This window comes from Amaranthus tricolor, chromosome 3, assembly GCF_026212465.1.
Source record: "Amaranthus tricolor cultivar Red isolate AtriRed21 chromosome 3, ASM2621246v1, whole genome shotgun sequence".
NCBI classification, from domain to species: domain Eukaryota; kingdom Viridiplantae; phylum Streptophyta; class Magnoliopsida; order Caryophyllales; family Amaranthaceae; genus Amaranthus; species Amaranthus tricolor.
Genome location: NC_080049.1, coordinates 28,271,057 through 28,298,596, shown reverse-complemented (window position 1 = coordinate 28,298,596; position 27,540 = coordinate 28,271,057). Strand labels below are relative to the sequence as shown.

Sequence of the window (27,540 nt, the reverse complement as noted above, 5' to 3'; positions counted from 1 at the left end):
TTAAGGACCCTAGACCCGTCAGATTCGTAGGGTCTGTGTCTGGGTCTGAAAATTTTGGACCCTTAGGGTCCGAATCCGAGTCTGGATCCATAAAAAATAAAAAGGGTCCGGGTCCAGGTCTGACCAGATCCGCTCCAGACTCGCCCCATGACCATCTCTAAATTCTCGTCATAAAAAATTATAATAGTGTTTTTTCGAAAATATAGGAGAAATACATAAATAATATCAACATGAGTTATGACTAAAAATAAAAATAGATTAAATTTATAAGATAAACTTATAAAAAAGTTGGGATAAATTTGGCTATCTAGAGTATTAGAAGTGAAGCTGTACTATATAAAAATTGTGCCATTGAAAAAGTGCAGAGAAATTAAGAAAAGTGAATAAAATGATATATTATTGAAAGATGAGACGAGTATTTAAATTAAAAATAAAATTAAAATTAATTGTAGATAGTGATAAAATAAAATGGACAAATTTTAAAAAAGGGAGTACTATTTAAGATTTATGGAACTTTTGACTTGAAAATAGTTGACTTTATTTGTCCCTTTGCTATCATTAGTAAGAGTAGTTAAGTTTGCTTGGTTATACAAGGATGAGCATCCAGCACCATATTGTAGACCGTTGAATATATATTTAGACCTTTTGGGTTCACAAATCGTGTTAGTACTATCCCTATATGAATTACTCCTTTTTTAATCCATTATTTTAATATTATAATATTTTTGATGTTATTTAAAAGTAGAATTTGTGTAATATGATCTCAATTATATCAAAGCTGAATATGCCCTCATTGTCTTATTATAAATAACCTATCTTTAAAGTTAAAAAAGATTTATATATACTCAAAAATTGAAATTATTTTGACTTAAAATATTATATTTAAAATCTGTTTAAATATTTGAATGTACATTTCTATTTAAAAGATTTTGTAATTTCAGGTACATCAAGGGATTGAATGACTAATTTTAGTACTCTCTAACTGGTTTGAATTTGCACCATATAATTTTTCACATAGACTAATACACTAATTAAATTTTTAATATCTTTATTTATGTATATTAAAAAATAATAAAAATTTAATATTAAAAATTTACATTGAGACAAATCAAATAAAATCTTAATTGATTATGTTTTAACTTATAGATTACAAATTAATCACAAATTAAGAATGATGAATAAATAACGTCATGTTTCTAATGTTGTAAGTAATTTGACGAAGGAAGTACGATGGAGACTAAGAGCAGGAGATGAGTACACCTTCCGTCCCATTGAATTTACATTATTTTTTATTTTGGTCAATTTCATTTTATTTGCATCATTTTCATTTTTGGACAATGGCCCATTATTTTCCTTTAATCTCATCCATACATTTTAACTTTCTTTTAATTTATCCACACAATTCATTATCTTTCTTTATTTATTATCGCTTCTTAAAAATTACTTCCACCATTTCAATTTACTTGAAACGTTTGTTTTTCACGCAATCTAATGCACTAATTCAATTTTTAATATTTCTAATTATGTATAATAAAAAATTATAAAAATTTTATATTAATAATCTTTATAATGAGACGAATCAAACAATATTTTATTTGACTATGACCTATATATTAAAAATTAATCATAAATTAAAAGTGATGAATAAATAGTGTAATTTTTTAAATATTATAACTAATTTCAAAAAGGAAAAATTTTCTTTTATCTCTTTGATGCAAGTTTAATAGGACAAATAAAATAAGTAGTGGTAAACTAGTAATGAAAGGGAGGCAGCTTAGGTCAGCATTTTTTTAATGACATTATTGGAAGGAATAGTCATGATTTGACAGCATTAGGATAGTGGATTGTAGAAGTTGGATGCATAGAAAGGATAAAACCATAAAAAGGCAAAAATAATTAAAAATTCTTAATCAATAATAATGATTTGTAAATTATTATAAAAAGGCAAAAATAATAATATTAAAAATAAATAAAATTAAAAATATAAATTAAAATAATAAAATTTTTACCCTATCAAATTCTATCACATAAGAGTGATTTATTAACTTTATAAATAACCGTTATTTATTAAAATCTTCTCCTTGGTATTGGACTGCATTTAACTACCACCACTGTTGTTTATGTGACACTTTTCTACTTGATTTTTGACGTTTAGTATATCTATGTGGCTTGCACCGTACCACTAGTAATACCTATACAACAACTTTTTTGAGAGATCGTTTACGAGTAGCCATATCAGCCTAATTTTAGTTTTTATTATACATGATTATTAAGTTGATCAATTTAAGGTCATAATTAATATTTTTAAAGTAAAAAAATTGATGACACTAAAAAGTTATATAACGAATCATTTATATTTATTACTAAAAAAAGGTCATAATGGACATATAATTGATAACTTAAAATATTGAATTAACCACTTTAAGATCTGAATAAATCATTTTTAAGAAATTATAATTAATTCATTTAAGATTATATACTTTAAATTAAAATTATTCATTTTAAGATCATAAATTCATAATTATTCACTTTAAGGCCCTAAAGTTAACGACGAGAAAAACATTATGTAGCTTTAAGGATACTTGAATATGTGACCTATAAATCATCATCATCATCCAACCCAATATATCCCGTTCATAGAAAGAACTATGGACATTGTCTGGTGAAGGAAGGACGGCAGCAACTCATACCCATAGAGGAGAGCGCGATCAAAGGAGTCCCCCGGCTCGAGAAAGATACAGAGACGTAGCTACATGTGAAAAAAGACCTATAAAAGAAAATAAGTAAACCCACCTACAATTACAAAATAAAAGGGGACAAAAAACTAATAAAGAAACAAGAGGAGCAAGATGGCAAGAACATACGAGTACATCAGTAATCTAAAACATGGATATGACGCCTCCAACTACCCATATCCCTAGTTAGGCCCTCGGAGAGGTTTAGCTCCCGCAAGTCAACTTTTATCTGCTTATCCCAAGTTCTCCCGGGTCTTCCCCGACTCCTCTTACCCTCCCCTATAATGCTTTCTACTCTCCTCACAGGGGCGGCGAGAATCTTTCTCTGCACATGTTCAAACCATCTCAATTTACATTCGCGCATTTTTCCATAAATAGGGGCTATTCCTAGTTTGTCTCTAAACGCTTGGTTCCTAATTCGATCCATCAATGTGTGCCCACACATCCACCTCAGCATACGCATTTCTGTAACTTCCATCTTATGTTCAAAAAACTTCTTTACAGGCCAACATTCGGTCTCATATAGTAGAGCAGGTCTGATAGCCGTCCAGTAGAACTTTCCTTTTAACCTGCTTGGAAATTTCCTATGACATAGCATCGCGGTGGCTGCACGCCACTTGATCCAACCCGGCCGGGTATGTGGAAACCCACCCGGGTATGAGAGTCTCACCCGGCCGGGTATGTGGAAACCCGGCCGGGTGCGTGTAGCAACTTTTTCCTCCAAATAGCGACTTCAAATTCTTCTAAGTATCAAGTGCAAACCCGGTCGGGTATGTGGAAACCCACCCGGGTATGAGAGGCTCACTCGGGCGGGTATGAGGAAACCCACCCGGGTATGAGACCTGGTCAGCACAAAAATGACCTTTGAGTAGCTTATGACCTTCCAACTTGCAAATCTCGCTCCAAGAGTCGATTCCTAGTATAATTAGAGCTTTGTACCTACAAAATAGATAAGAAACAAACACTCCAACCAAGCATAAAAACCAATAGAAAATTGAGTAAAATACGCGAGAAATGCTATGAAAATACAATGGAGGCATGGTAGAAAATAATATATAAAATACACACATCAGTTTACATCTCCGTCAATCTCTCCATCCCTTTGAATGATCGATCCCAAATATTTGTACTTGATCGTACATTTAACAACTGCTTTTCCAATGGACACCGCTGGTTCATATATATTAAAGTTTAATCAGTTAAGCTATCCCTCAAAATTAAGATTGAATAATTTATATCAGCTTAATATCTAAATATTATAATTTTTGAAATTTAACGTTATAAACTCAATTTTAAATAATTAATTTTAAGGAAAAATTGTCCTAAATAATCCGATCTATTGCTCATATGTTGTGAATAATTCCAAGTATTGATTATTTCCAAATAATCCAACTTTTGTATATTTTTTGGTGACAACACTCCTTGCCACATTTTAACCGATTATTGTAGGTACCTATTGATCGTTACGCTCATTTCTCCTTCCTTTTTATGCTTCTTTGTTAAAAGTTGGTGTAATATAAAAATCGAACTTTTTAAGGATAGTTCATAGGTGTAATTTTTAATAGATGACTAGTTAAAAGTGGTGTTTTAGAATTATTTTTTTATATATTTTAGATTTTACTCTTATTGCTCCACATTAATTTTTAGATTCATGCTATCGTAGTTTATATTAAGAATCGTCTTAAATATTTATATCATAAAATTTTTTAAACATGTTAAGGTTGTTTCTGATTATAGATAAGATAGACATCTGTTTAGGTTTAAAGCGAGAAAGGGAGTCAATATTTCAATTCATTAATATTGTCATGTAAAATGTAGTACAATGCTTGTAAAAATAATAATTTTACTTTTTTTAAACACCATTAAAGACCAATATTCACCCTCTATAAAAGTGACTCGTTTTTTTAAATTTACTTAGGACTTATAAAATATTAAGAACAACACAGAAACTAAAACATGTCTTTACATAACTCTAAAATAAATTCACAATCTTATATTTTGAATAACGAGATAAAATATTAACAAAAAACGATTAAAAAAATAATGAGTTTCTTAAAATAGTTAATAATAGAATTTTTATTTCGAAAAAATTGAAAAGAAAATTTTCACCCTTAAGTAGTCCACTTCAAAAAAACTCTCATTTTTATGTTATTTATTGAACTCCCGCCTTTAATACTTGTTTGTTTTTAAAAGACTAGCAGATTTTGATGACATTTTCTTACAATTAATAGTTTAAAAGAAAAAGGAAAAGTAAAGAAAAAAAAAACAAATTGAATTGAATCGTCCCAATATCTCATGACCGCAAAATGTGAAACAAATAAGTAATTTTAATAAAAAAAATAAAAAAATAGGCTTCGGGTAAACTTAATTCAAAAAATAAGCGTCTTCATGTTCGAGCCTAAGGTCAGATTAGTTCGCAGTTACTAATAACGAACAAAAAAATTAGTCTAAAAAAGTCAAAATTGGTTGTTCGTAGTTATTAATTGCGAACAAAAGAGAAACAATGTCATACTGTTAAAAAAGACAAAAAAATGAAAATTATGTTTTGTCCGAATAACCGCGAACAAACATGTTTTTAGTCTTTTTGTCCCTTCTAATGTTACGACATTGTCTCCATTTTGCTCGCAGTTATTAACTGCAAACAAACAATTTTAACTTTTTTGACCAACTTTTTTGCTCGCTGATAATAACTGCGAACTAACTTAACCTTAGGCTCGGACATAAATACGTTTATTTTTATAATTAAGTTTAGTCGAAGCTCATTTTTTAAATTCTTTTTTGGTAATTTTGCTTATTTGTTTCACATTTTTTCATGACTCATACTAGATCTGTTTACCCGACTCATATTCCACTTTAGACACCAACTCGTGGAAAATATGAAATGGATAAGTGAATTTAAAAAAAAAAAAAATCACGAAATAAGTCAACAATCAACTTATTTCCAAAAATATGGATCTAATTTTCAAACTTGAGATTTTGTGCTGTTCGCAGTTACTAACTGCGAACAGGTGCTTAATTTTTTAAAAAGGCAAAGAAATTATTTGCAGTTAGTCCTGCTAACAGGCCTGTTTACTTTTTTGACCCTGTTCGTAGTTACTAACTGCGAACACCATCGAGCACAATGAGCCTGTTAGTGACAGCGAACATGGCCAAAAAAGTCAACAGCCCTGTTCGCAGTTAAATAACTGCGAACAGCACCAAATTTCAAGTTTGGAAATTAGACGCTTATTTTTCGAAATAAATTGATTATTAACTTATTTCGTCCTTTTTTTTTATATATATAAATTAGCTTATCTATTTCATAATTTCCCAACCCGTGAGTACTATCTAACCATTGATTTAACCAATTTACCAAGCCCATATTACAAACTCTTTTCCATAACTAAACCACACACATTCTTGAGATGCCAATATAATAACCAAATGTCCAAATCAATGAAACTACAATCATAATCAAATCATGATCAGTGAAGCGTTTTTTCCCTTACTTTCTCTTCTTTCACTATTTTCAGGATATTGTGTGTGCATATCTCCATGTGTAGCAATACTAGTGATAATATTCGATAATCAGTGCCGTTTTGGTATTATATGGCCCCTAGGCAAACTAAAAGAAGTATTATAATTAGCATTAAAAATATAGACGTATCATATAATTCATAAATAATAAAAGAACTACTCATAAATTGCAAAATTTCAAGTGTGTACTTCCATTAAAGCATTAAATAGCATTTTTTAATTTTAGGACCCTTTCTAACTTCGCGCCCTAAGTAAATGCATATCTTATCTATGATCAACAACCCTATCGATAATATTGCGTTGAACCTCAAGACCAAACCGACCAGTTATGATAATCGTTGTTGTCGAATCATAAATTCATAATTTGCTTAGCAGTCTCCTACGGTAATGGAGTGATTATCTATGTCAGTTGTCTCTCTCTATAATATATATATAGAGAGAGATTATTTCTTTTAAAGAAATTATATTATTATACTTCTGTATAACTATTTTACTTTATCAACGAAAAATATTATTTATGTCACTAAGACTTTTCCATATTGAAAGTTTTAATTTCAGGAGGCAGGAATTTAAACATAATTTTTCATGTTTATACATTGGTTAAAATATATTTATATTAAATTTTATTAGATTTATTTTGATGTATAGAAATTTTTATATATAATTTGATTTTATATATTTTTTTAAACATTTTAAAAGATATTAAAAGTTAAAATTTGTTTTGAAAACTCCCTTAAAATGTAAAATTTTAAATCATTTATAAATTATAGTCATAAAGTTTAATATTTACGCGTTATAACCACTTTAAATAAAAAAATACAGCCATTAACCGTCTCAGCAGTATGTAGTCACCGAAAAAATAAGATGACCTACTAATCTATAAATAACTTTTGATGAATCCAACTTACCTTTAATCTTAATCCAACCTAGTTAATCTAACACATCTTCTATTTTCTCCCATCTGAAAAATAACTACCTTGAAGCTTGAACGTACAATGACTTGTTTTGAAGCTTCAACAATGGCTTCAAAACCATTATTCTCTCTCCAATGTAAATCAATTCGTAACTACCGTGTATTCTCACTACAAGGTAACATCTAAACAGCGACGGACAGTTTCTTGCGTCGCAAGTTCATCACTTTATGCCATTAGCGATGCTTTTGCGAGGAAATGGATAGTCTCTATATAAGCATTCTTTTGTAGTGTCGACAAGCGTTTTACAACTTTATTTTTTTTGCAAAAGCGCTTGTGACTCAATGGATAGAGCATTTACATGTTGAGCAGAAGGTTTAGGGTTTGATCCTTACTAGACGCAGGTATCAGCTGGGGTGTTTTTTGACTGTGCATATCCTTTTTACTCATTGCTTAAGGGGAACAAGAATGGTTTGTCCGCATCTTTCAAGAAAAAAATCCTACTCGAACTCTACCTTGTGCAGAATATTAGGATTGTCCTTTTACTTTTATGTTTTACAGATAATATTGTGTTTTTGGACATTATTAAAGTGACAATCATGGTATGATTACTTCGTACCTGAAATCAAATATTAAAAGGCTTCAAAATTTCTTACTGGAATACATTATTTGATTATAAGTTCAAAGCGATTAACAATATTTCTGAGTAACAAAGGCTTAAACAATGGTTTAGAATTAATCGATAATTGATTATTTGGGGTTTTAATTTGTAAGAGAGAAAAAGGAGAGTTATACATGTCTTTAAAGCTATTGTTGAAGCCAATATCGGTCTCCTGAAAAACTATTCTCTCTATGAGAAGTCTATCAGATTAAGCCCATTAAAACTTAATGTGTTATTACTGTATCCTTAATGCCTACTTACCGTGACCTTAGTACCTACTTACATCAACCTTAATGCGTACTTGCAATATTCTTAATGCCTACTTACATCATCCTTAATGCATACTTACATCATATCTAATGCATACTTACCATATTCTTAATGCCTACTTACAATATCTTAAATGTTTAATTGAGGTTACCAAAATCCTACCGAGTAAGCATGTAGTACTTACTCTACATTTTCATATTTTTAAAGAATATAATGAACCGATCCAATTAAAGATGGTTTCACAAAGAGAAGAATTTAACTTAAATTAACATGAGTTAGATGAGAGAGAATCAATAGATGAGTCAGATAAATTAGCTCTAGTTAAGAGTTAAAGGTAATTTAATTTAATCAAATGTTATTTTAGAGATAAATATGTCACTTTATTTCCCAGTATTTGAAATTCGCTGATGTCATGTTTAGGAACAATAATTTTATTTGAAAATTTGAAATTGGCTCAAGTTTATTGTTTGAGAATAAAAAATTTTCAAATTTAGATTTGGATCAAATTCCACCATGATTTTTAAAGTAGTTAAAGTTGAAAATTTGAAAATGACTACTCAAACCTTGTCATTCTCAAATTCTTCATTTATAATTTCATAATTAAAATCTATAATTTAAAAGGAAATACTTATTCCCAAACAGTACATGACATAATTACAATGATTTCATTTTTGATTTACAGAGCTTAAATATCAAATTTTACGACTATAATAAATAACCTAAACTTTACTCCTAATAAGCTCACTAATTAAAAATTAAAAAATAAGATAAAAGACACTACAAAAACACGAGGGCGGACAAAACTCAAGAGGGATAAAGCAGCAAGAGATACTGTCATATATAATTAAATTATAATATTATAATAATTTTAATAAAAAAATAAAAAGAGATTCATTAATAAATAAATCTGTTATTTTCTTGTTCCCCATTTTCAAATCCCATCCTCTTATATCATCATTCACCAGACCCTCACTACTTCCTCTTTCATTCTCATTCTTCCATCGCTTCACATTTCTGATTCTCCTTAAATTTAATTTACTCTTTCATTTTTCTCTTCGCTGTTTGATTCAATCCGTGATCGGAGAATTCATTTCTTCATGTGGTTTTTAGTTCATTCAAAAAATTATTGATTTTTCAATCTTTTTTACTTCAATTTTAATCTTTTTTTAGAGTTGTTTGTTTTAATTGTCTTACATTTTGCTGGATTTAGTTATTTGATCTTGGAATCGTTTCGGTATATTTTACCGATTCGATTTTGAGTTTTTGGGATATAGGTGGTATAATTTGAATAGTTAAATTCGGTTTTCATTTTCGATTAGGGTTAAACTTTTGTGGGTTTTATAGGATTTTTATTTTTATTAAGGGTTTGTGTTTTTTTCTTGCTGTTTTTTAAACAAAAAGGGTTTTTAGTGGGAAAATAGTAGAAAAATAAAAAAAGGAAAAATGTTAGGTGCTGGCTTACAGTTTAATCAGAATCCTAGTGATGATCGGTTCTACATTCCAGTAAAAAGCCGAAGAAATTTTCATAACAATCAAAAGAACTATCAACTTCAAAGGACTCAAAGTGATATTATCAATGGAGGGGTAAGTGCAGGAATCAATTATAGAGACAATCATGTCGTATCTGGGAGCAGGGAAACGGAACACCGGAACGAAGAGACAGTGGAACCGGCAGCCTTATTGGATTTCGAGGATGAGGAGGAAGAGGATTCATCGAGTAATATTGAACGTTTTCTTGAGGCTATAACTCCTTCTGTGAATTGCCATTATCTTTCGAAGGTATAATCACTCCATTGAAATGCTGTTATTCATTTTCATGCATGGTTGGAATTAAGATGATTGATCATTCGGAAGGGATGGGGTTGAATAATTTTGGTGGACGATCTCTTAAATTGATTTATTCCCTTTGTTTTGGTATGGTTTGAATTAAATTTTTTGGTTAATAAAAAATGTTGCGTATTTGCAGACTACAATGAGAGGATTGAGCACATGTGATGTGGAGTTTCAACCTTACTTTGATCTGAGTGATTTGTGGGATTCATATAAGGAATGGAGTGTTTATGGGGCTGGAGTTCCTTTAGTATTGAATGGCAGTGATTCTGTTGTTCAATATTATGTTCCATACTTGTCTGCTATCCAACTTTACGTTGATTCTTCTAAATCACCCGTTAAGTCAAGGTATTAAACTATCAATGTTTATTCTATTTTCTTATCAGGAATTATTTGAAGATGCTTTTCTTTGACCATTACTTTGATTAGTTTTGATGGTATTGAATGGCACTATTATGGGATCTTTTAATTGTTGAGAATGAATGTTATGATTTGTTTTGTGTTTGTCTTGTCATTCAGATTGTGTTAACTGGTATGTGAGTTCTGGATACTGATGTTGGGGAGTATTATGTGCATGTTTTCAATGCTTGCTGCTTTTGTTGTACTTTACCATGATGTCTTGTTCTTCTGGTAAATTGTCATGTTCCTGATGATACTCGATAGTCTTGTTCCCTAATTGTTTTTGATATTTCTCAAAATGCTAGAATGAGTACCTAGTTTATTTATTCCCTACTTTACAATCCTAGTAATACTAAGACATGCTTGTGTTCTGCTTTTTAATGCAATGGTGGATCAATTTGGGAAGATTAGGTTATACAATTACTCTATACAGAATGGACTGAAAACGTGGAGAATCCATGCTATGTCCTTTACTTGTACTGTATTACCATATATTCCATTTAGAATGCTTTAGTTTTTATTAGGGTGGGCCAGTACTCGTTGCTTTTAGATCCTCCTTGGAGTTACGTTGTTTTTTTGGACGCTATTGCTTAGTACCCTTAGATTTCATACTAAAGATAAAATTTTAATGTTCAAACTTTGAACCACTGCTTGTTGATTTAAACTCATAGAGGATGATGTAACGATCGAGCTGTGAACCGTGTTTTTGTGGTACCATTCGTGAGTTTTCCATGCATGTTTACGTAGAAGTATGTGAGAATCGGTTTTCATGGGAAATGTTTATTTTACATTTAATGTACTGATTTGATAATCTGGGAAGGGAGTTTGTGGCCTATTTGGTTTCATTTGCATATGGATGATTAAGTAATAATGAAGAATAATTTTAATTGTGGATTTGTGGATAGTTTTTAATTATGTGCCTTTTTGGTTCTAGTTTCAAAGCTGCATGGATATCTAGTTGTAAACATCCCATTTTTGTTCGTTACAACAGTTTATAAAGAAATATACGTAAAGAAATCTACTTTAACTCAGTAAGATGTGTGGTTGTATTAAAGTACATAGGTATATTAATCTACAAGATGCATTTTTGGTTAGATCTTTTGTCGTGTTGCTTATAAATGGAGCCGTTTATAGTGGGAAAGGGATATAGTGGCCTTATTGTGCTTATATCATATACTTTCTCCGCTTTTTAATATTTGCTACTCATCTTTCTGTCACGCTTTTCAATGTACTATTTTAACCCTTAATATTATTAATTGATAACTTGGTATAACTAAAAATAATAAAACTTTACATCAATATGCACCGAGATGAAACAAACTGAATCCCACGTAACTATGTTTTTTTCTTATACATAAAGAAACGATGTTGTCTGATGAAGCTTTCCCTTTGGTGGCAGCGGCACGTGCATGTTGGGTAAAAGTTGTTGTCTTAATGCTCATTGTTGCTGATGATAAAGTATAATCTTTTTAGTAGGATAATTATTATGCCTACTTAACCATTTATGGACAAGGAAGGATAAGTACCGGATTCGATTCTTTCGTAATGTTTTGGTGATTTACATATTGTATGTGATAGAAGTACCTTTTTTGAAAAAATTGGCATGTTACATGTGCACCTATGATTCATGTAACATGTTATGTTGCTCGTAGTAATGGACTTGTATATTAAGGTTAGGATTTGATTAAGTAATTTTGTATTTTTGATCCTAGATACTGATGGACTGAATCATCACCTAAAAATGAAAGAACATTTTATGTAAAGAGTTTCTAGAAGAAGATTCAAGTGAGGCCATACTTATTCTGGTAGCGTCTAGGACACAACATTGAGCTTTTGGTTTGACTTGCTAGTTTTCATTTTTGCTGAGTGAGCGTTGCAAATTGAACTCTGCTAGGCACAATACTATTCAAGTGTGATTATGTTTTTGAGTTGGAAGATTCGATGATTTAAGACTAGAACTTAAGTTTCGGCCTAGCATTTAAATGCTCACGTCAATACCTCAATAAATTTTTTTAGCAATGCTGATTTTGTTTTTATGTGGTAATACTAGTTGACCAATGAAATTGGCATATCTCGATAATATTGCATCGGTCTTAGATTTCCTTTGAGCAAAAAAGAAATATTTAGCTTTTTAGGTGAGTCACATTCAGAATGTAAGTTTATCTGCTGAAATGTTATTGAAAATAGAAATATTTATCTTGAATACACCTATTGCGTTTTCTCTGCTTCATACTACTTGATTAGAGAACGTTAATAGGTATGAGCGAGTGGGAATCATTTGAGTTATATTTTCTTGTTGCAAAGATCAAATAGGAGTGGTCGTTTCTTTTCTATTAACAGTACAAGGATTACTCAGGGAAATATTGAGAACATGAAGTTGCTATCTTCATGGGAATGAGAAGAATGGGACTGTTGGTATAATGGATACAATGGAATTATTAGAGACCTTGAATTATTTAGCTTAGCAAACATGCAGAATAAGGGTTTGAGTTTATATTTTTGGCCTGATTATCCATGTTCATTGTTGTAGTTGTGCTCTTTTATATCATTTACGCTGCCTAATTGCTGTCAAGTATTGAAAGTCGATGTTCTGTAATGTTGTTGACATCCGTTTGTCACTTTTTTATGTTTAGTGAATTAAAGGTGGACATTAAGTAGTTTTTTGAATTGAGTTAGAAAAATATTTCCCTTGAGGGTATTTCAATTGAAGTAGCTCGTCTTTTCTTCCTTCTGTATATTGACTGAAATTTAGGTAATTAAAAGAGGCCAACTCATTATATCCTGCGTAGATTTTAGGTTCATTGTATCTGTAACCCCCCTGATGATTCTTTCCTATTCATCATGTGCATTCATAGTTTATTGATTCTTCCTATTTTCCCGATGTTTTCATGCAGTGTATTTCCATGCATGGCATAGTTCTAAGCTTTGCCTTGTATTTCATTTTACAACTATATTTCAAGGATTTGACTTAATTTTCTCATTGTTAATGTGGCGGCTGGCGCCTTTTTCTTTTTGTTATCGTACTTATTTACTCACAGTATAAGTTTTGTATATTCCATATATAGATCCAATTATATGGAAAATATTTCAAACAACTGTGGATGACAATGATGTAATAATTCTTTGCGCGACAGGCGCACAAGTGAGGACAGTGATTATTTTAGTAGGGACTCAAGTAGTGACGGAAGTAGTGATTCTGAGCGTGACAGGGGTTTGGCATACTCAAGGGGCCAGCAGAATCAGCAGACAGTGTTGCAAGAAGGTTTTTCAAGTGATGATGGTGAATATAGGGCCCATCAAGGTTGCCTATTGTTTGAATATCTTGAACATGATCAACCCTATGGACGTGAACCTTTGGCTGATAAGGCTAGTTCTGTTTTACTTTGTAGCATTCATAGGGGAACAATACTGATATCTTTTATTCTCTCTTCGGCTTATTCCTTTCTTTTGGATTTTGATAGATCTCTGATCTGGCATTGCGTTTCCCTGAGCTGAAGTCACTTCGCAGTTGTGATTTACTGGCTTCAAGTTGGCTTTCTGTGGCTTGGTATTTTCCAATTCCAAAAACCTTGTTCTTTCTTTGTAATTCCAATTGTTCTGACTTTTATGGCTTTGTGACTTTGATAGGTACCCTATATATAGGATACCTACGGGACCAACATTGAAAGATTTAGATGCTTGTTTCTTAACCTATCATTATCTATACACACCCGTTGGAGGTAATGCTTCACAAGTTTTGTATTTTTTAGCTGACTGTAGTAAGTTACTAATTAGTTTCATTTACATGCTTCTCTCTTCCATGTAATCTAAATTTCGTGCTTATGATCTCAATATTAAGACATCTATAAAAGTGAGAACTGGATGTTAAATGTGTTGTTGAAAATGATTGGAAGGATGCATGTGATAACGCAGAATAACAATCTTTTTTTTTCTCATATGCTTGAGAAAATGAAAAGCTATTTGGCTCCCCTTTAGCTTAACCTTGTAGATCATCTCGTATAAGTTATCAAATGATTGCATTATGTGCAATTGGAGCATAACTCGAGTACATGTAAATGGAAATAGTTTTTGCAACTTGACACTTGAAATTCAATTTGCATGGATGGAAAGCTTCCATCGGTGATGTGTATTGCGATCTTTTATTGTCGTTCCTGGGGGCACATATATAGGCCAGATTTGGACTATAATTGATTGTTGTAGACTTTAGTTGGTTCAACTAACTTATTTGGCCACTGGATTTTATCTATTATTTTCGTTAAGGGGTGAATATTTGTCGGACGTGATCATGTAGATAATAAATAAGGTCATGAGACCATTTATTGTCAATATTTATTTGCTAATTATTTAGATTTAGTCCATACTTTGATTTGGAAAATATGTTGGGAGGAGGGGTGGAATTAATAAAAGTCTAGCTAAAGAGAACCTAAAAGAAAAATCTACTGGAATTGACCCAATCATCTGTTGTTTTAAAGTTTTTCTTAGATCCGAAAAAAGGGTTTGTCAATATCAACCTGTGTTTGAATGTCATGAGGATCAGAACCCAAGGTTTCTGTACCATGAGCTTGTAGTCCAGACTGAACAGCATGATGCAGGCTACGAGGAGGAGATTGGGGATTGAGAGTTAAGACACTGGGAAAAGAGAGAAAAGAGATATATAGAGAATGGAGAGGGAGAAGCTGAAATGTCGCTATCTATTTGATACTATTGCAACGTTGTGCAGTCCGGTTGTCACAAAAAGCTCAGATTTTATTTTCTAAAATATATTCACTTTTTTTAGTTTTTATTTATTGTGTAAAAGACTCCTATATAAATAAGGTAACAAGTTTTATTGGGGATTGAGAGTTAAGACACTGGGAAAAGAGAGAAAAGGGATGTATAGAGAATGGAGAGGGAGAAGCTGAAATGTCGTTATCTATTTGATATTATTGCAACGTTGTGCAGTCTGGTTGTCACAAAAAGCTCAGATTTTATTTTCTAAAATATATTCACTCTTTTTAGTTTTTATTTAATTGTGTAAAAGACTCCTATATAAATAAGGTAACAAGTTTTCACATATAGCCATCAAAAAAAATTAAGAAAACTAAATGTACCTTCAAAAAAAATCTGTGTTTATTGCTGTGTCCAAATCTGAATTTTGGACTACAAAGTTCAAACGAGTTCTCGAGTTCTTAAATTAGAATTGGACGAGTTTGATGCTTGGATCCCATACCCATTACTGTATCATGGGTTTTTGCTACATGTTTAACTAGTAAATTCTTGGTTGACATTTTTGATATAACTGACCAAATTATAGAAGGAAATGTCCACTTCTAATTTGAGGTAAACGTGAAATAGTCCAGAAATATTTGTTGCAAGAGGACTTTAGCATGTTAAGAGGGATTGGTGGAAAGGATAAGTTGATTGAAATTTAATTATGATTTTTGAGTGATTGATAAAACTGTAATTTGTAGGAGTATACGTTTGAATAGGTAACTCAGAGCAAATAAGATTATTCAGTTAATTGCAAAATCTGAATATCTTACATAGCAATATACTTCATTTCTATTTCAATTGGCTGTTTTGTATTGATGTTGATCAGAAATATTGGTTTCCTTATAAAGTTTGTCTAACTTTTCCTGTTAAAACTAATTAATGTAGACTAAGATGGGCTGAATTGGATTGTCAAGATTTAGCCTCTTGGCTTTTCAAAGTTTCTGGATTTGTTTTCATGTATGCAATAAACTAATTGAACACTGGTGCAGACTGCTGGTTTTCATATGTTCACCCTGTCCCCATTACTTGTGTGGGCACATTATTGAGTAGAGTAGATGTAATAGGCTGTTGCTTCTTCTTCTGAAAAACACCATACAAAGTTTACTCCGCATTTATTACTGATACGTTCATGCAAAAGCAAATAGCTAGTGTATCAAATTGATTCCTGTAATGTATCTTGGCTTTCTTCATTAGATTGCAAAACTGGTTTTTCCACTGCTTTCCAAGAGTTTGTGGATAGAATATACTATAGAAGCTCAAGATCTGCTGTCTGCTACATTTATATTTATAAATTGTTTGATTAATACCTGTTTTATCTTCAATTGTCGATTGTTTTGGTTTTTATGGGGCTACCTACTAGCTGTTATGCCTAATGTTTGCAGATGCCCCTTCTGCTCGAGCTCCGTTGGTGACTTATCCCAGTGAGATTGATGGAATTCCGAGGATCTCTCTTCCCGTTTCTGGTCTCGCCTCATATAAATTCAGAGCACCACTGTGGACCTCAAAAAGTGGGTGTGAACGTCTTTTGTTGAACAAGCTTTTGCAGGCAGCTGGTAATTGGCTCAGACAACGCCAGGTCAATCACCCTGACTACCTTTTCTTCTGTCGTAGCAGATGATGTTGTTAAATAGATCGTAACTGTACATTGCCTACCATTGTGGAGGATGTGCAAGCGTCTCTGACATGTTCTAGTTGTCTGTATATTAGTAGACAGTCTTTTTAAAGGGAAACAAAAAAAATGTGTGAAAAAAAGGAAAAAGGGTCGGAAAAAAAATGAAAAAAAGGATAGGAGGTTGTTCCAGTGCCAGTATAGTTTAAAGGTCCGGCTGGATTGGGATAGAAACAGGGGTGCAGCGGACAAAGCTTGCAACCAGAGTCCAGAAGTGTCGATGTGTCGAAACTTGTAATTTTCCATTTTAATCTTGATTTCATATGAGCAGATGGGAAATAGGCTGTGTTTATGTTCTATCTGATCCACTGCCCTGATTATCAGTGACCAGAATATAACTGATATAAATTTGTTGTGGGGGATTTTGATAGTTTAGGTGGTTTTGTCGGATTTTGTTGTTGTTTAAAACTATATATAGACTATAGAGTAGGTTATAGTTATAGAATAAAACTTAAAAATTACTCTAATTGCTTCTACTCTCATATATCTTTGTTGGTGAATCCAACATGGTTTAGGTGCTCCTCTTTGTACAACTACCAAGATGGTTGTACTTGTAAGCACATTTACGGTACGCCATTGACCGTCTTGTTCATTTGGCGCCACCATTTCTGTCCTTTCATTTCCTCAGTCTACTCTTAAACGTAAAAAGCTCAGACGTTTTAATGCCTAATCCTACTGAAAATGTGAACTTAATTTTGTTAATGCAAAATGAAGTCTCTTTAACAAATAAAACCACAAAACAACTTGGCTTGGACACTTCTACACCCTCTCTGCTCCACCCCCTTCCACCATTTACAATTATTTTCATTAAATACTACTATTTGGAAAAATTATCAGAAATAATATAACTTTTTGCATATTTTCTTATAATATTACAACTTTTAATTAACCATAAATAATATTGATTTAGGGGTGTGTTTCCCTTGAATATTCCTAACATGATAAAAATCAAACTATAGGAGATTATATGATAAAAAAATTGGTAAATTAGTTAATAAATTAAAGTTGATATTATTCTAAGAAAAAGCCCCTCTAAGTTGATGTTATTCATAATTAATCAAAAGTTGGTATTATTATAGAGAAATTAATGAAAATTTATATTATTCATGATAATTTGTTTAAAATTATATTGCCGTTTCAACTTTTGATGACAAATATATATATGGGGTGAGGAAGAAGGATTAATCGTTTTTTTAAGTTTGAAGTTTTATGTTAAATTATTATGTTTATTAAAAACTAGCATTAATCAGATTAAATATGTTTAGTAAATGTTTAAATCATGATTATTACTGTGAAATTGGTCAATTATGATTAGTCAAAGTCTAAATTATATATGTTTACAATTACTATTAAATAGGTTGACTAAGATAGGTTATCATGATTAATACAAATTCTTGTATGAGACGGTCTTACAGTGAGACGTGTCTTATACTTGGATTAAATAACTTAATAATAGAAACTTTTAACATAATAAATTTTTGTATGGACTTATTTCATGATGAGATGGTCTCATAAAAAAAAGACGATGTGATTAATTATGTATTGAAGTCTTTAACTCTTTAAAATAAACAATTGAATCAACTATGCCTAGAACTAATACATAACATGTGTATATAACACATCGTAATTGTAATGTCATTTTGTCGTGCCTAAAAATATGAAGTATACTTAGTAGGAGGAGAGATGTTTATTTGGTATTCTTATTTATTCTATTGATCATGTGAAAATTTTACAAACATAGCAAATGTTTACTAAACCCCTCTAATGAATAAAAAATTTCGAAATTAGTTTAACTTACAAAAATTAAAATTAAAATTAGTATATTGACATCTATGTAAATAAAATTATATACTAGAAACTAAAAAGGATGAGAGTGAGTACTTCCTCTACCCCTTCTTATTTAACTTTATTTTTCATTTTGAATTATCCTTCTTATTTTACATTATTTCTATAAGTATTAACTCGCCACTTTATTTTAATCTTATTCATACATTTTAACACTTATAATTTTAACAACATAATTAATTATTTGTTAATTTATTACCAGATATCAACATTTTCTTAAAAAAAAATAGAAATATCACTTTTCACTCCCTATATACTTCCTCCGTTCCGTTTTAGTCGCTATACTTGCATGGGCACGGGTATTAAGAAAAGTGATTGACTTACACTGTAGCTGATTGTTTACTTTATAGAGTATGATATTTTATTATTGTTAATTGAAAAAGAAAAAGGAAAAATAGGTTGTTAGGTTACTTTATAGAGTATACTATAGTATTTTATTATAGAGTATAGAGTAGGATAAAAATAAGGGTAGGTAAAACTTTAAATGATTGTTTTTTTTACTAAAAACGATAATGTATCAAGTAATATGAAATTGCTAAAAATAGAAAATGTAGCGGGTATTATGGAACGGAGGAAGTATATTTAAATATAATATCAATTTAATTTATTTATAAAAATAAAATATAATAATGATTGAATTACACTAGAGTTGAGCTACTTAGGAGAAGTAGTATAAAATAAAGGCAAGAAAAGAAAAGAGTCAAAAAGTAGTAACTCAAGTAACAGTAGTTTAATCATCAAGTTGAGTTGAGTAGAAAAGAGAGCACAAATCAAAAGAAACCCCAGCTCACTCAAACTGAAGACGAACAATAATGGCGGTTTCTGTCTCCATTTTCGCCATAGTCATTGCTCTTCATCTCATTGCTTTCGTCTTTGCTGTTGGCGCTGAACGACGTCGTAGCACGGTAAACAAAACAAAACACCTCTTTCTTTCTCCTCTTAACTCATTTTTTCTTGTTGGGAAATTGATTTTATGTTGTTTTGTTTGATGGATAATTTAGGCACAAGTAGTTCCAGACCAGTATGACGAGCGTACGTACTGCAAATACGATTCAGACGCTTCGACTTTGTACGGATTAGCTGCGTTTGGATTGCTTCTTATTAGTCATTTGTTGATTAATGGAGTTACTAAGTGTTTTTGTTTTGGGAAAGGTCTTGTTAATGGTGGTTCCACTACTTGGGCTATTTTTTTCTTCATCTTTTCATGGTAAGCTTTTTTTTTTCTTTTTGTTTTTCTGAATTAATTTACTAGTAGTAACCACAGGGAATATAGGACATGGTCTAGGTCATCTCATTAAAAACCTAACTAATAAAACAAAAGAATGGTAGTCGAGTTAGTTCAGGAGATGCAGAGGTGAGTATTCTGCACGCCTTATGTATTATTATCCTGATGACAATGATAATTATTGTGTTTATCTTTGAGATTCTGTTGTGGACTTTGCTATAATTGTCTTTTGAAGTGGTTGTATATGACTTAATTAGGAAGTTGTTTTGATTTCTTGATGTAATGTGTAATGCCCATCTTCAGTTTTTGACTGGGATGCTAAGTTAGGAAAATGAAATTTGATAGTGTTATTTTTTGTTTCTTAACTATAAGAACCAAATATGGCTTTGTTAGGCAAGTACCAGTTGGATGCTGGTTTTTTGGTTTGTTTTGTGAGTTGGTAGAATCAGAATTTTCTGGAATGGCTTTTGTTATCATATTGCTAATAAGTGCTGTTTGTGCTGTATTTTCCTAATGTTGTATTTGGATATGAATTTAAGAGAGCTAGAAAAGAAAGGAAAAGGGAAGGGAGAGGAAGGGGAGGGAATAATAATTTCCTAAGCATTTTAAACTCTGATTCTGTTTTCCTATTTTAAAGCTTTTGGATTTAGTCCAGCATTCTTGGTTTCTGTAGTGTTATGAAGTATTCGGTGACCTATCCTCTGACTATAGGATACTTCCTCCGTTTCAAATTAGTTGTAACACTAGAAAAATGACACTATCCATTTGTCATCCTTAATTTGTGTTTAGTTTTTAATCTTTGAGTTAAAACATAGTCAAGTGGATCTTCTTTGATTCGTCTCATTGCAAATATTATTAATATTAAATTTTTATAATTTTTTATTATACATAATTAAAGATATTTAAGGATTGAATTAGTGTATTGGACCACGTGAAAAAGCAAACGTTGCTTGGGGTTATTAGCAAGCTTTCAATTTGATCACAGAAGATAGAATGAGCGATTTTTATAAACATACAACTCCTCTGTGACTCTCTCTTAACGTAAGTTGAGCAACTCGGCTGTCTTTGTTGCTGAATTTCAAAGTTTCTGTCTGTTAGAGTTTACTACTATTGAGAATGTAATTTGATCTGTAATGAACTGCATGTAGCCAGTATTCACTAACGATAAATCTCTGTAGTAACTGAAATGAAGCAAATTATGCTCTCCCGCAACTGTTTTGTGGTAGTATGAATATGGAAAGTAGTCAGGCTTAGTTATAGATGATGGTTAGAGCACTGCCAAAAAACTAATCAGCACTGCTCGGTGGGCTGGCCCCTTTCATGGATGGCTGTATGTCCAGTGAGTAGTTGGAGATGATTAATTAGGTTCCTCTAGTCTATGTATTTGCTTTCTGTAGTCTATATTATACACTAATATAGTATCTAAGATCTGGAGTTTTTTTAACTGGTACCTTGATGCCTCTCATTCGTTACTCGAGTACAATGTCACATGTTTTCGCTAATATCCTCGCAAATCGCGAATCGAAAAAAGCGAATTATGATCGATTTTGGGTTATTCTTGGGCAAATTTGAGCGAATTGCAAATTTAAAAAGTGATTAGCTAGCGAATCATGTTACACTGCTCAAGTACTCTCTCGAATTGCATTTCAGGGTGACCTTCCTGGGTGCAGAAGCATGTTTGGTTGCGGGTTCAGCAAGAAATGCATATCACACGAAGTACCGAGGTGTCTTTGGTGGAGAAAGTATATCTTGTGCTACCCTCCGCAAGGGAGTTTTTGCTGCAGCAGCTGCACTGACATTGCTGTCGATGGTTGGGTCTGTCGTCTACTACTGGATCCATTCCAAGGCTGACACTGGTGGTTGGCAGAGGCATCGGAATGAAGGTATTGGAATGACAGTCTCAGATACGACTCAGCCGCCCCAACATCAGACAGGTGATTTCAGCAAGCCGTAATGTTCCTATGATCGGGTTTTGGTAATCGACACAGTTTTGACTGTACAATTGATTACACAAGGTTCTAAACGAAGTCAGAAATGACTTTCTAGTAATATGTGCTGATATATACATATATATCTATGTATGTCATGATATAAGTTGGTTCAACAATTGATATCTATATACATAATGAAGTAGATTGTTGTGTTTATTCATGTACTAAAGCTGTATATTAATCTTTTAATGGATCGTTGGACTCTTTTTCTGCTGTTGGGCTTCTGAAATCCCGCCTCTTCGTCTGTGCTTTCGTGTGCTTTCTCTGGATATCGAATGCAAATGCCACAAAGTAATACACAAGCATCTTTTGGGTGATCGCCTTTGATTGTTCTTAATAAACGATTGAACTCCCAACACTACTCGATTCAACCCTCCCAATTTAAAGTTTCCATAGTCTGTTTTTCTGTGTGGTGTACATTTAAATTTCGAGTTTGTTGCAAATCCCCTAAAAGGTCTAATCTAATCTCTTGATTCAAAGGATTTAAGTTGCAACTTGAATTTGACTAGACCCGAATTAGACCCAAGATTCAATAATTTTAATTTGAATCATCATCATTTATGTTTAAGTTTTTTATCGTGAAGATATCAGAGTATGCTAGGATTTGAGTTCTTTGAGATGAATAAAATTAAAATGCGAACTCACTTAAGGAATCAAAGTTTATTATGAGAAGAACTCAGAGCATGCTACTTACTAGGATTTGAATTTTTTGAGATAAACAAAACTAAAAAGCTAGTTTACCTCAGGAGCGAAAAATCATATCTTTTGAATAGTGGTATACATTCATTTGGTAGACATAAGAATTAGATTTCAATGGAAATTTCTATTCCTTGGAGATTAATTTCTTGGTTAAATTCCTAGAAAACAATTTTTTTTTATTTGGATGAACATGAGAAATTACAATTGACACATTATATTATCCAAACAAGTACTACAAAAAGAATTTCTGAAAACTAAAAATTCTAAAGGAATTAATTTGCAACCAAACAATCTAAATTCCACATAAACTCAAAATGGAAGTTATGCCCTATATAATAGTATTGTACACCCTCCACATGTATTTGTTAACCTCACTTCTATATACATACATATCCAAAAACATTATGCATGCTCAAACAAGCATGAGCTCATTTTCACCCTTCTTTGCTTGTTTTATTTACAATTTCCAAATGTCTAACAAATTCCATCTCATCCTTCAATGTCAATTCCAATAAATTGAATTGACACGTAATGTAACATACTTTACAATTTACATATGATAATATTATTTTAATGATGTTGATATGGATTGAATCAACTTACTATATACCTAATACAAAGTTTGTATCTACATCTATATCATATCATACCATCATACCTAATAGATCTCACATAGAGCAGAGTTTATAAGAGAAGGTGACTGACAAACCATATCAGAACTCCTCCAAAGAGATATCATGAACATCCGTTGTTTATTTTCACTATGCTTTACTAATTAAGCTAGTAGACTAAATAATTAATTTTTAAAAAATGAATTAAAGTCAGCAATTAAACGCTTTCATTCCAATTTTTAATTAAAATAACAGGTAATACAATAATAATCATTATTAAGTAGGGGTATCAATAAAAGCTCTACATCATGAGCTTATTTGTTAATTTGATCCCATTGACCATATGAATGCTCTATAACTTAGTAAAAAGCTGAAAAGAAAACAACTAGAAAGCCAAAATATATATAAACTTACAAACACATGTATGCTGCATAAGTGATAAGACACCAATTGCAATAAATACTTAATGTGATATATATAACACATTAATTGCAAGTTTGCAACAAATTCATATATGCTACATAATATCATAAATTTCTAAAGGGCATTACAACAATTTGTAAACATTGGGGGACCCAAGGTAGAAGATGGGGCCTTGGCCCTACCATTTTTAATAAAAATATTTTTTTAGTTGTAAATTGATTTAAGAAAAAAATAATATCAATACATTTCGTTAGGCTATTAGGTTCTAATCAAAGATTTTAATTTGAATTCGCCTCTGTTAAATAGTAAACCAATATAAACTAAAGCCAATAAAAAAAGTCATAAGCATAATAATGAATTAATGATATTAATTTCATTGACAAAAAAATTAAGACAAGATAATAGTACATAGGAGGAAGAGCATGTGAAGCAATCGTCTAAGGCATGACAAAGCCATACCTTGCTTATTCTTGTTTTAGGAATAGCTTTCTTTGATATCAAGTTTAGAACACCCTACCTTATATTAAGCATCATCATACTAATCATTCTATAATTAAGATTTTTAGCGGGCCATACTCTTAAAACTGTACGTGCAACTATTAAGTATTGTCCTCCGTTTCTTCAATTCTTTTTAATAACTAACAAACAAAACAAGAGCATTCATTTGTATAGCCCGCGACCATGCCTATCTACTCGGACTTTAATGAACAAGCTTCCGGCTCATCACAACCATCTATGTTTTTCCGCAGAAACAAGCCCTTGCATTCTTATTTAGGTGGCCGCAAGGGTATCATTTCCTCTCCGCCTTTTTATTTATGTGAAATTATTCTCACTAAATTGCACGTTATGGTTGGTACTAATGATTAGTATTCAGTGATCAATCAAAAATCACTAACAAGAATAGGATTTTGTTTATTTAATTTCCTAAACACTACTTAGTCGATTAGATAATGGCATTAGGATAAATAATATGTTTGTCGTTTGAATTATATTTGCAGTTGCTGATGTATTGTTGTGGAGGAATAAAGCCTTAACAACAACAATCTTGGCTGGTTTTTCCATGATATGGTTTCTATTTGTGGTGGTTGAAATTCATTTCATCACTGTTTTATGTTACCTTCTAATGACGTTCATGCTCATCCTTTTTATCTCCATTCAAGGAGCCACTTTCTTTAAATGGTAAAGTATTTATTTACTTTTACGAGTTATATATATACTACTCTTCATGTTTTATTGAGACTGCAATATTTTTTTCTTAAAATTTTACATAGATTTGCATAATATTGTAATTTTAATGAATCAGAACAGTATTTTATATTACTTATTTGAAATATAAATTCATTTTTTTGCTTTACTTAACCTATAGTCAAAGCGATCAATAATGTGTTTGCTTTTCCTTCATAATATGAAAAGATGGTTATAAATGGATCTTTTTCATTTGTTTAGCACCTAATTTTACTATAAATCTCTGGAAATAGTGGATTGGATATTCAAAAACTAACATATCAGTTATCCTAACATCCAGTCCAAATTGATTTGGATATCCAAAATATCCAATAAAATTTTAATTTAATTGGATATTCGATATACCATATTTGATATATTCGATATACCATATTTAAATTTAGTCAAAATAATTTTTTTTTTAAATATATTTTTATAAAGATCCCATATCTGATATTTATTTGACATCTAAATTTTTGTCGGACATTTGATCTGAATGAAAATTTGAATCAGATATCGAATCGAATCATCAGATAGTTTTGCTTAGCTCTATTAGGCTATAACTTGAGTCTTTTGATTAAAAACTTTATTTGTATCAAATTGTGTAACATATAACACACAAAGATAAAAACCAAAGTAGTTCAATACACGTGCAAAGATGAGTGTTCAATCCACTTTAAACCAATATTTCAAATTCGCCCTTGATTAGACGTAATTATTTGCTTTTGATCGTTGTTAAACATCTGTTAATATGAATCTGAAATTTGCAGGAGGGTTCCAACGATAAATGACATTCAAGTATCAGAAACAACAGCGAGATACATACAATCAAGAATAAACTATCTGCTTACTATATTTTACAGGATTTCATGTGGACAGGAAAGCGCACGCTTCTTTGGGGTATGTAAAATTAATGTTTACCTCGAAAAAACTTAGTGGATAAACTACACGCTATTAATATATTTTTTGTTGTGCGTTAGATTTTACAATTTATTAAGGTATATTAGTAATAAGTTGTTTACCTGGTAGATAGACAAAGCAATGTCCATGTTTTGATGTTTATCCTTACCAATCAATTTGGCACTCCAAAATATATTATACTTCTATATTTTTATGCCAAACCCAAGTTGTACAATTTCCCATTAAAACTCTCACTCCATGAATTTGCATGATTGCAAATGAAGTTTTTAAGAAAAGATGGAAATTAGACGATAAACTATTACAGAAATTAAATTATGTGAATGATATTAAAAGAAAATTGAAATGTGTGGATGTGATTAAAAAAAGTAATATAGTTCCTTTTCAAATAAAGAAATGTGGCATATTCAGAGAGACGAATGAAGTATCAAATGATCAGGAGGTTCACATTTTGAGTTTGGCTAAATAAATACCGTGCATTTAGCTTCACAAAGAAATATCAACACCCCACATTTATCATGCAAGTTTCTACATCGTTTTCAGGCCCTTGCGTCTCTTTGGTTGTTATCCATTTTGGGAAGCTACTCGAGCGCTCTCAACGTATTGTATGTTGGTAAGTTAAACATATTCATCGGAAAATCAAATTCATTATATCTATACATCAAGAAATCAACTCACCCAATCACTCACACCCCCTCATATCAGATGAGATGCGAATCTATAACATGAGCTTGTGACAATCATGTAAAGAAATATATTCAATCAAAAGCTTAAGTTGATGGTTGAGTTTCCATAATAATTACACTATCACTACGAAATGGTTTCATTATAACGGTGTAGTGCTTGCTACAGGCTTTCTCTGCTTGATCACTATTCCGGTTCTATATGAACAATACGAGAGAGAGGTGACCTACATCGCTACTCAAGGGAAACGAGATATGAAGAGAATATACAATAAGTTGGACAGTAAATTTATCAGTAAAATCCCTAGAGGCCCTGTCAAGGAGAAGAAATACATGTAATATTATCACACTTTGGAATTCATTGCTTACAATAGGCATCAAACTCACTTAAGAGAGTGGCTCCAGACTCCATATGGAATTTCAACTATCCATGATCAGTCTTCTATATCACAACAAGTTAAACAAAAGTGAACATTCAATATATTTTTTACTACTATAATAAGAAGTTTAAGCTTATGGGTTATTTGTTTCTTGAATGAAGGAGTGAATTGCTAACCTAATGTTTAAACTTATGGGTTATTTGTTTCTTGAATGAAGGAGTGAATTGCTAACCTAATGTTTAAACTTATGGGTTATTTCTTTCTTGAATGAAGGAGTGAATTTCGAACCTAATGTCATATGTAATTTAAAGAGGCTAAGGTTTGTGAAGAGCGAAATAATATCTGATTCAAAATCAACTTTGGTTTTCTATGTATCGCTAATGTACACAATTACCCTAATGTATGACTTGACGATGTAGGATTGTTCGCACTAGGGGGCTAGCACAATCTCATGAAGATAGTGATAGGAATGTATCATTGTGGATGAAAGGAAGGGCTACTAGAGTGCTCGTTTCCTGATTCTATAGGGTGTTTTGGCTTCTTCCATTAGTGTTTTTCACCTACAAAAAAACTGATACAACCATGGAGGTGGTTTCCGAGAAACCTTTTGCTGATGCCCAAGCCAAGAGTGTTGTAGAGTGTGTGTGCATGAGAGCATAGGTACAACTACCTTGGGGAAGGTCAGCCACGACCCACTTCCAAAAATCACTTGAAGCGTAGTTTTTGCCAGTCAACAGAGATCACATCGTTTTAATCTTTCGAATCACGAAAATATATTTACATTTTGTAAGTGTTATC

At 31.6% G+C, this 27,540-nt stretch overlaps 3 protein-coding genes across 4 annotated transcripts; all 3 read left to right on the top strand.

The window, feature by feature from the left end:
* The first annotated feature begins 9,018 nt into the window (after positions 1-9,018).
* On the top strand, positions 9,019-17,652 carry LOC130807858 (uncharacterized). Of its 2 annotated transcripts, none has more exons than XM_057673231.1 (6): positions 9,019-9,872; positions 10,060-10,271; positions 13,532-13,688; positions 13,784-13,869; positions 13,950-14,041; positions 16,457-17,652. In XM_057673231.1, the coding sequence occupies exons 1-6, from the start codon at positions 9,537-9,539 to the stop codon at positions 16,690-16,692; spliced, it is 1,119 nt and encodes a 372-aa protein (XP_057529214.1). In that variant the 5' UTR covers positions 9,019-9,536; the 3' UTR covers positions 16,693-17,652. The 2 variants fall into 2 exon arrangements, with proteins under 2 accessions (XP_057529214.1, XP_057529213.1); XM_057673230.1 differs by having other exon boundaries at positions 9,020-9,872; positions 13,457-13,688; positions 16,457-17,640.
* A 1,630-nt stretch (positions 17,653-19,282) lies between these two features.
* LOC130808920 (uncharacterized) lies at positions 19,283-22,009 on the top strand. The gene is made up of 3 exons (XM_057674481.1): positions 19,283-19,493; positions 19,590-19,795; positions 21,464-22,009. Exons 1-3 carry the CDS (start codon positions 19,401-19,403, stop codon positions 21,765-21,767), a joined length of 603 nt encoding a protein of 200 aa, XP_057530464.1. The 5' UTR covers positions 19,283-19,400; the 3' UTR covers positions 21,768-22,009.
* A 2,109-nt stretch (positions 22,010-24,118) lies between these two features.
* Positions 24,119-27,083, top strand: LOC130807869 (reticulon-like protein B14). Its single transcript, XM_057673241.1, has 5 exons — positions 24,119-24,324; positions 24,536-24,716; positions 25,532-25,661; positions 26,223-26,292; positions 26,532-27,083. Exons 1-5 carry the CDS (start codon positions 24,219-24,221, stop codon positions 26,699-26,701), a joined length of 657 nt encoding a protein of 218 aa, XP_057529224.1. The 5' UTR covers positions 24,119-24,218; the 3' UTR covers positions 26,702-27,083.
* The last annotated feature ends 457 nt before the right edge of the window (positions 27,084-27,540 follow it).

Bases quoted from the DNA above. Each gene is read 5' to 3' on its own strand.
- LOC130807858 (XM_057673230.1), top strand. From the start codon at position 9,537: ATGTTAGGTGCTGGCTTACAGTTTAATCAGAATCCTAGTGATGATCGG. The intron at 9,873-10,059 runs GTATAATCACTC...GCGTATTTGCAG, and splicing joins ATTGCCATTATCTTTCGAAG to ACTACAATGAGAGGATTGAG. The intron at 13,689-13,783 runs GCTAGTTCTGTT...GGATTTTGATAG, and splicing joins GTGAACCTTTGGCTGATAAG to ATCTCTGATCTGGCATTGCG.
- LOC130808920 (XM_057674481.1), top strand. From the start codon at position 19,401: ATGGCGGTTTCTGTCTCCATTTTCGCCATAGTCATTGCTCTTCATCTC. The intron at 19,494-19,589 runs GTAAACAAAACA...TGGATAATTTAG, and splicing joins CTGAACGACGTCGTAGCACG to GCACAAGTAGTTCCAGACCA. The intron at 19,796-21,463 runs GTAAGCTTTTTT...ATTGCATTTCAG, and splicing joins TTTTTCTTCATCTTTTCATG to GGTGACCTTCCTGGGTGCAG.
- LOC130807869 (XM_057673241.1), top strand. From the start codon at position 24,219: ATGCCTATCTACTCGGACTTTAATGAACAAGCTTCCGGCTCATCACAA. The intron at 24,325-24,535 runs GTATCATTTCCT...TTATATTTGCAG, and splicing joins TTATTTAGGTGGCCGCAAGG to TTGCTGATGTATTGTTGTGG. The intron at 24,717-25,531 runs GTAAAGTATTTA...TGAAATTTGCAG, and splicing joins GGAGCCACTTTCTTTAAATG to GAGGGTTCCAACGATAAATG.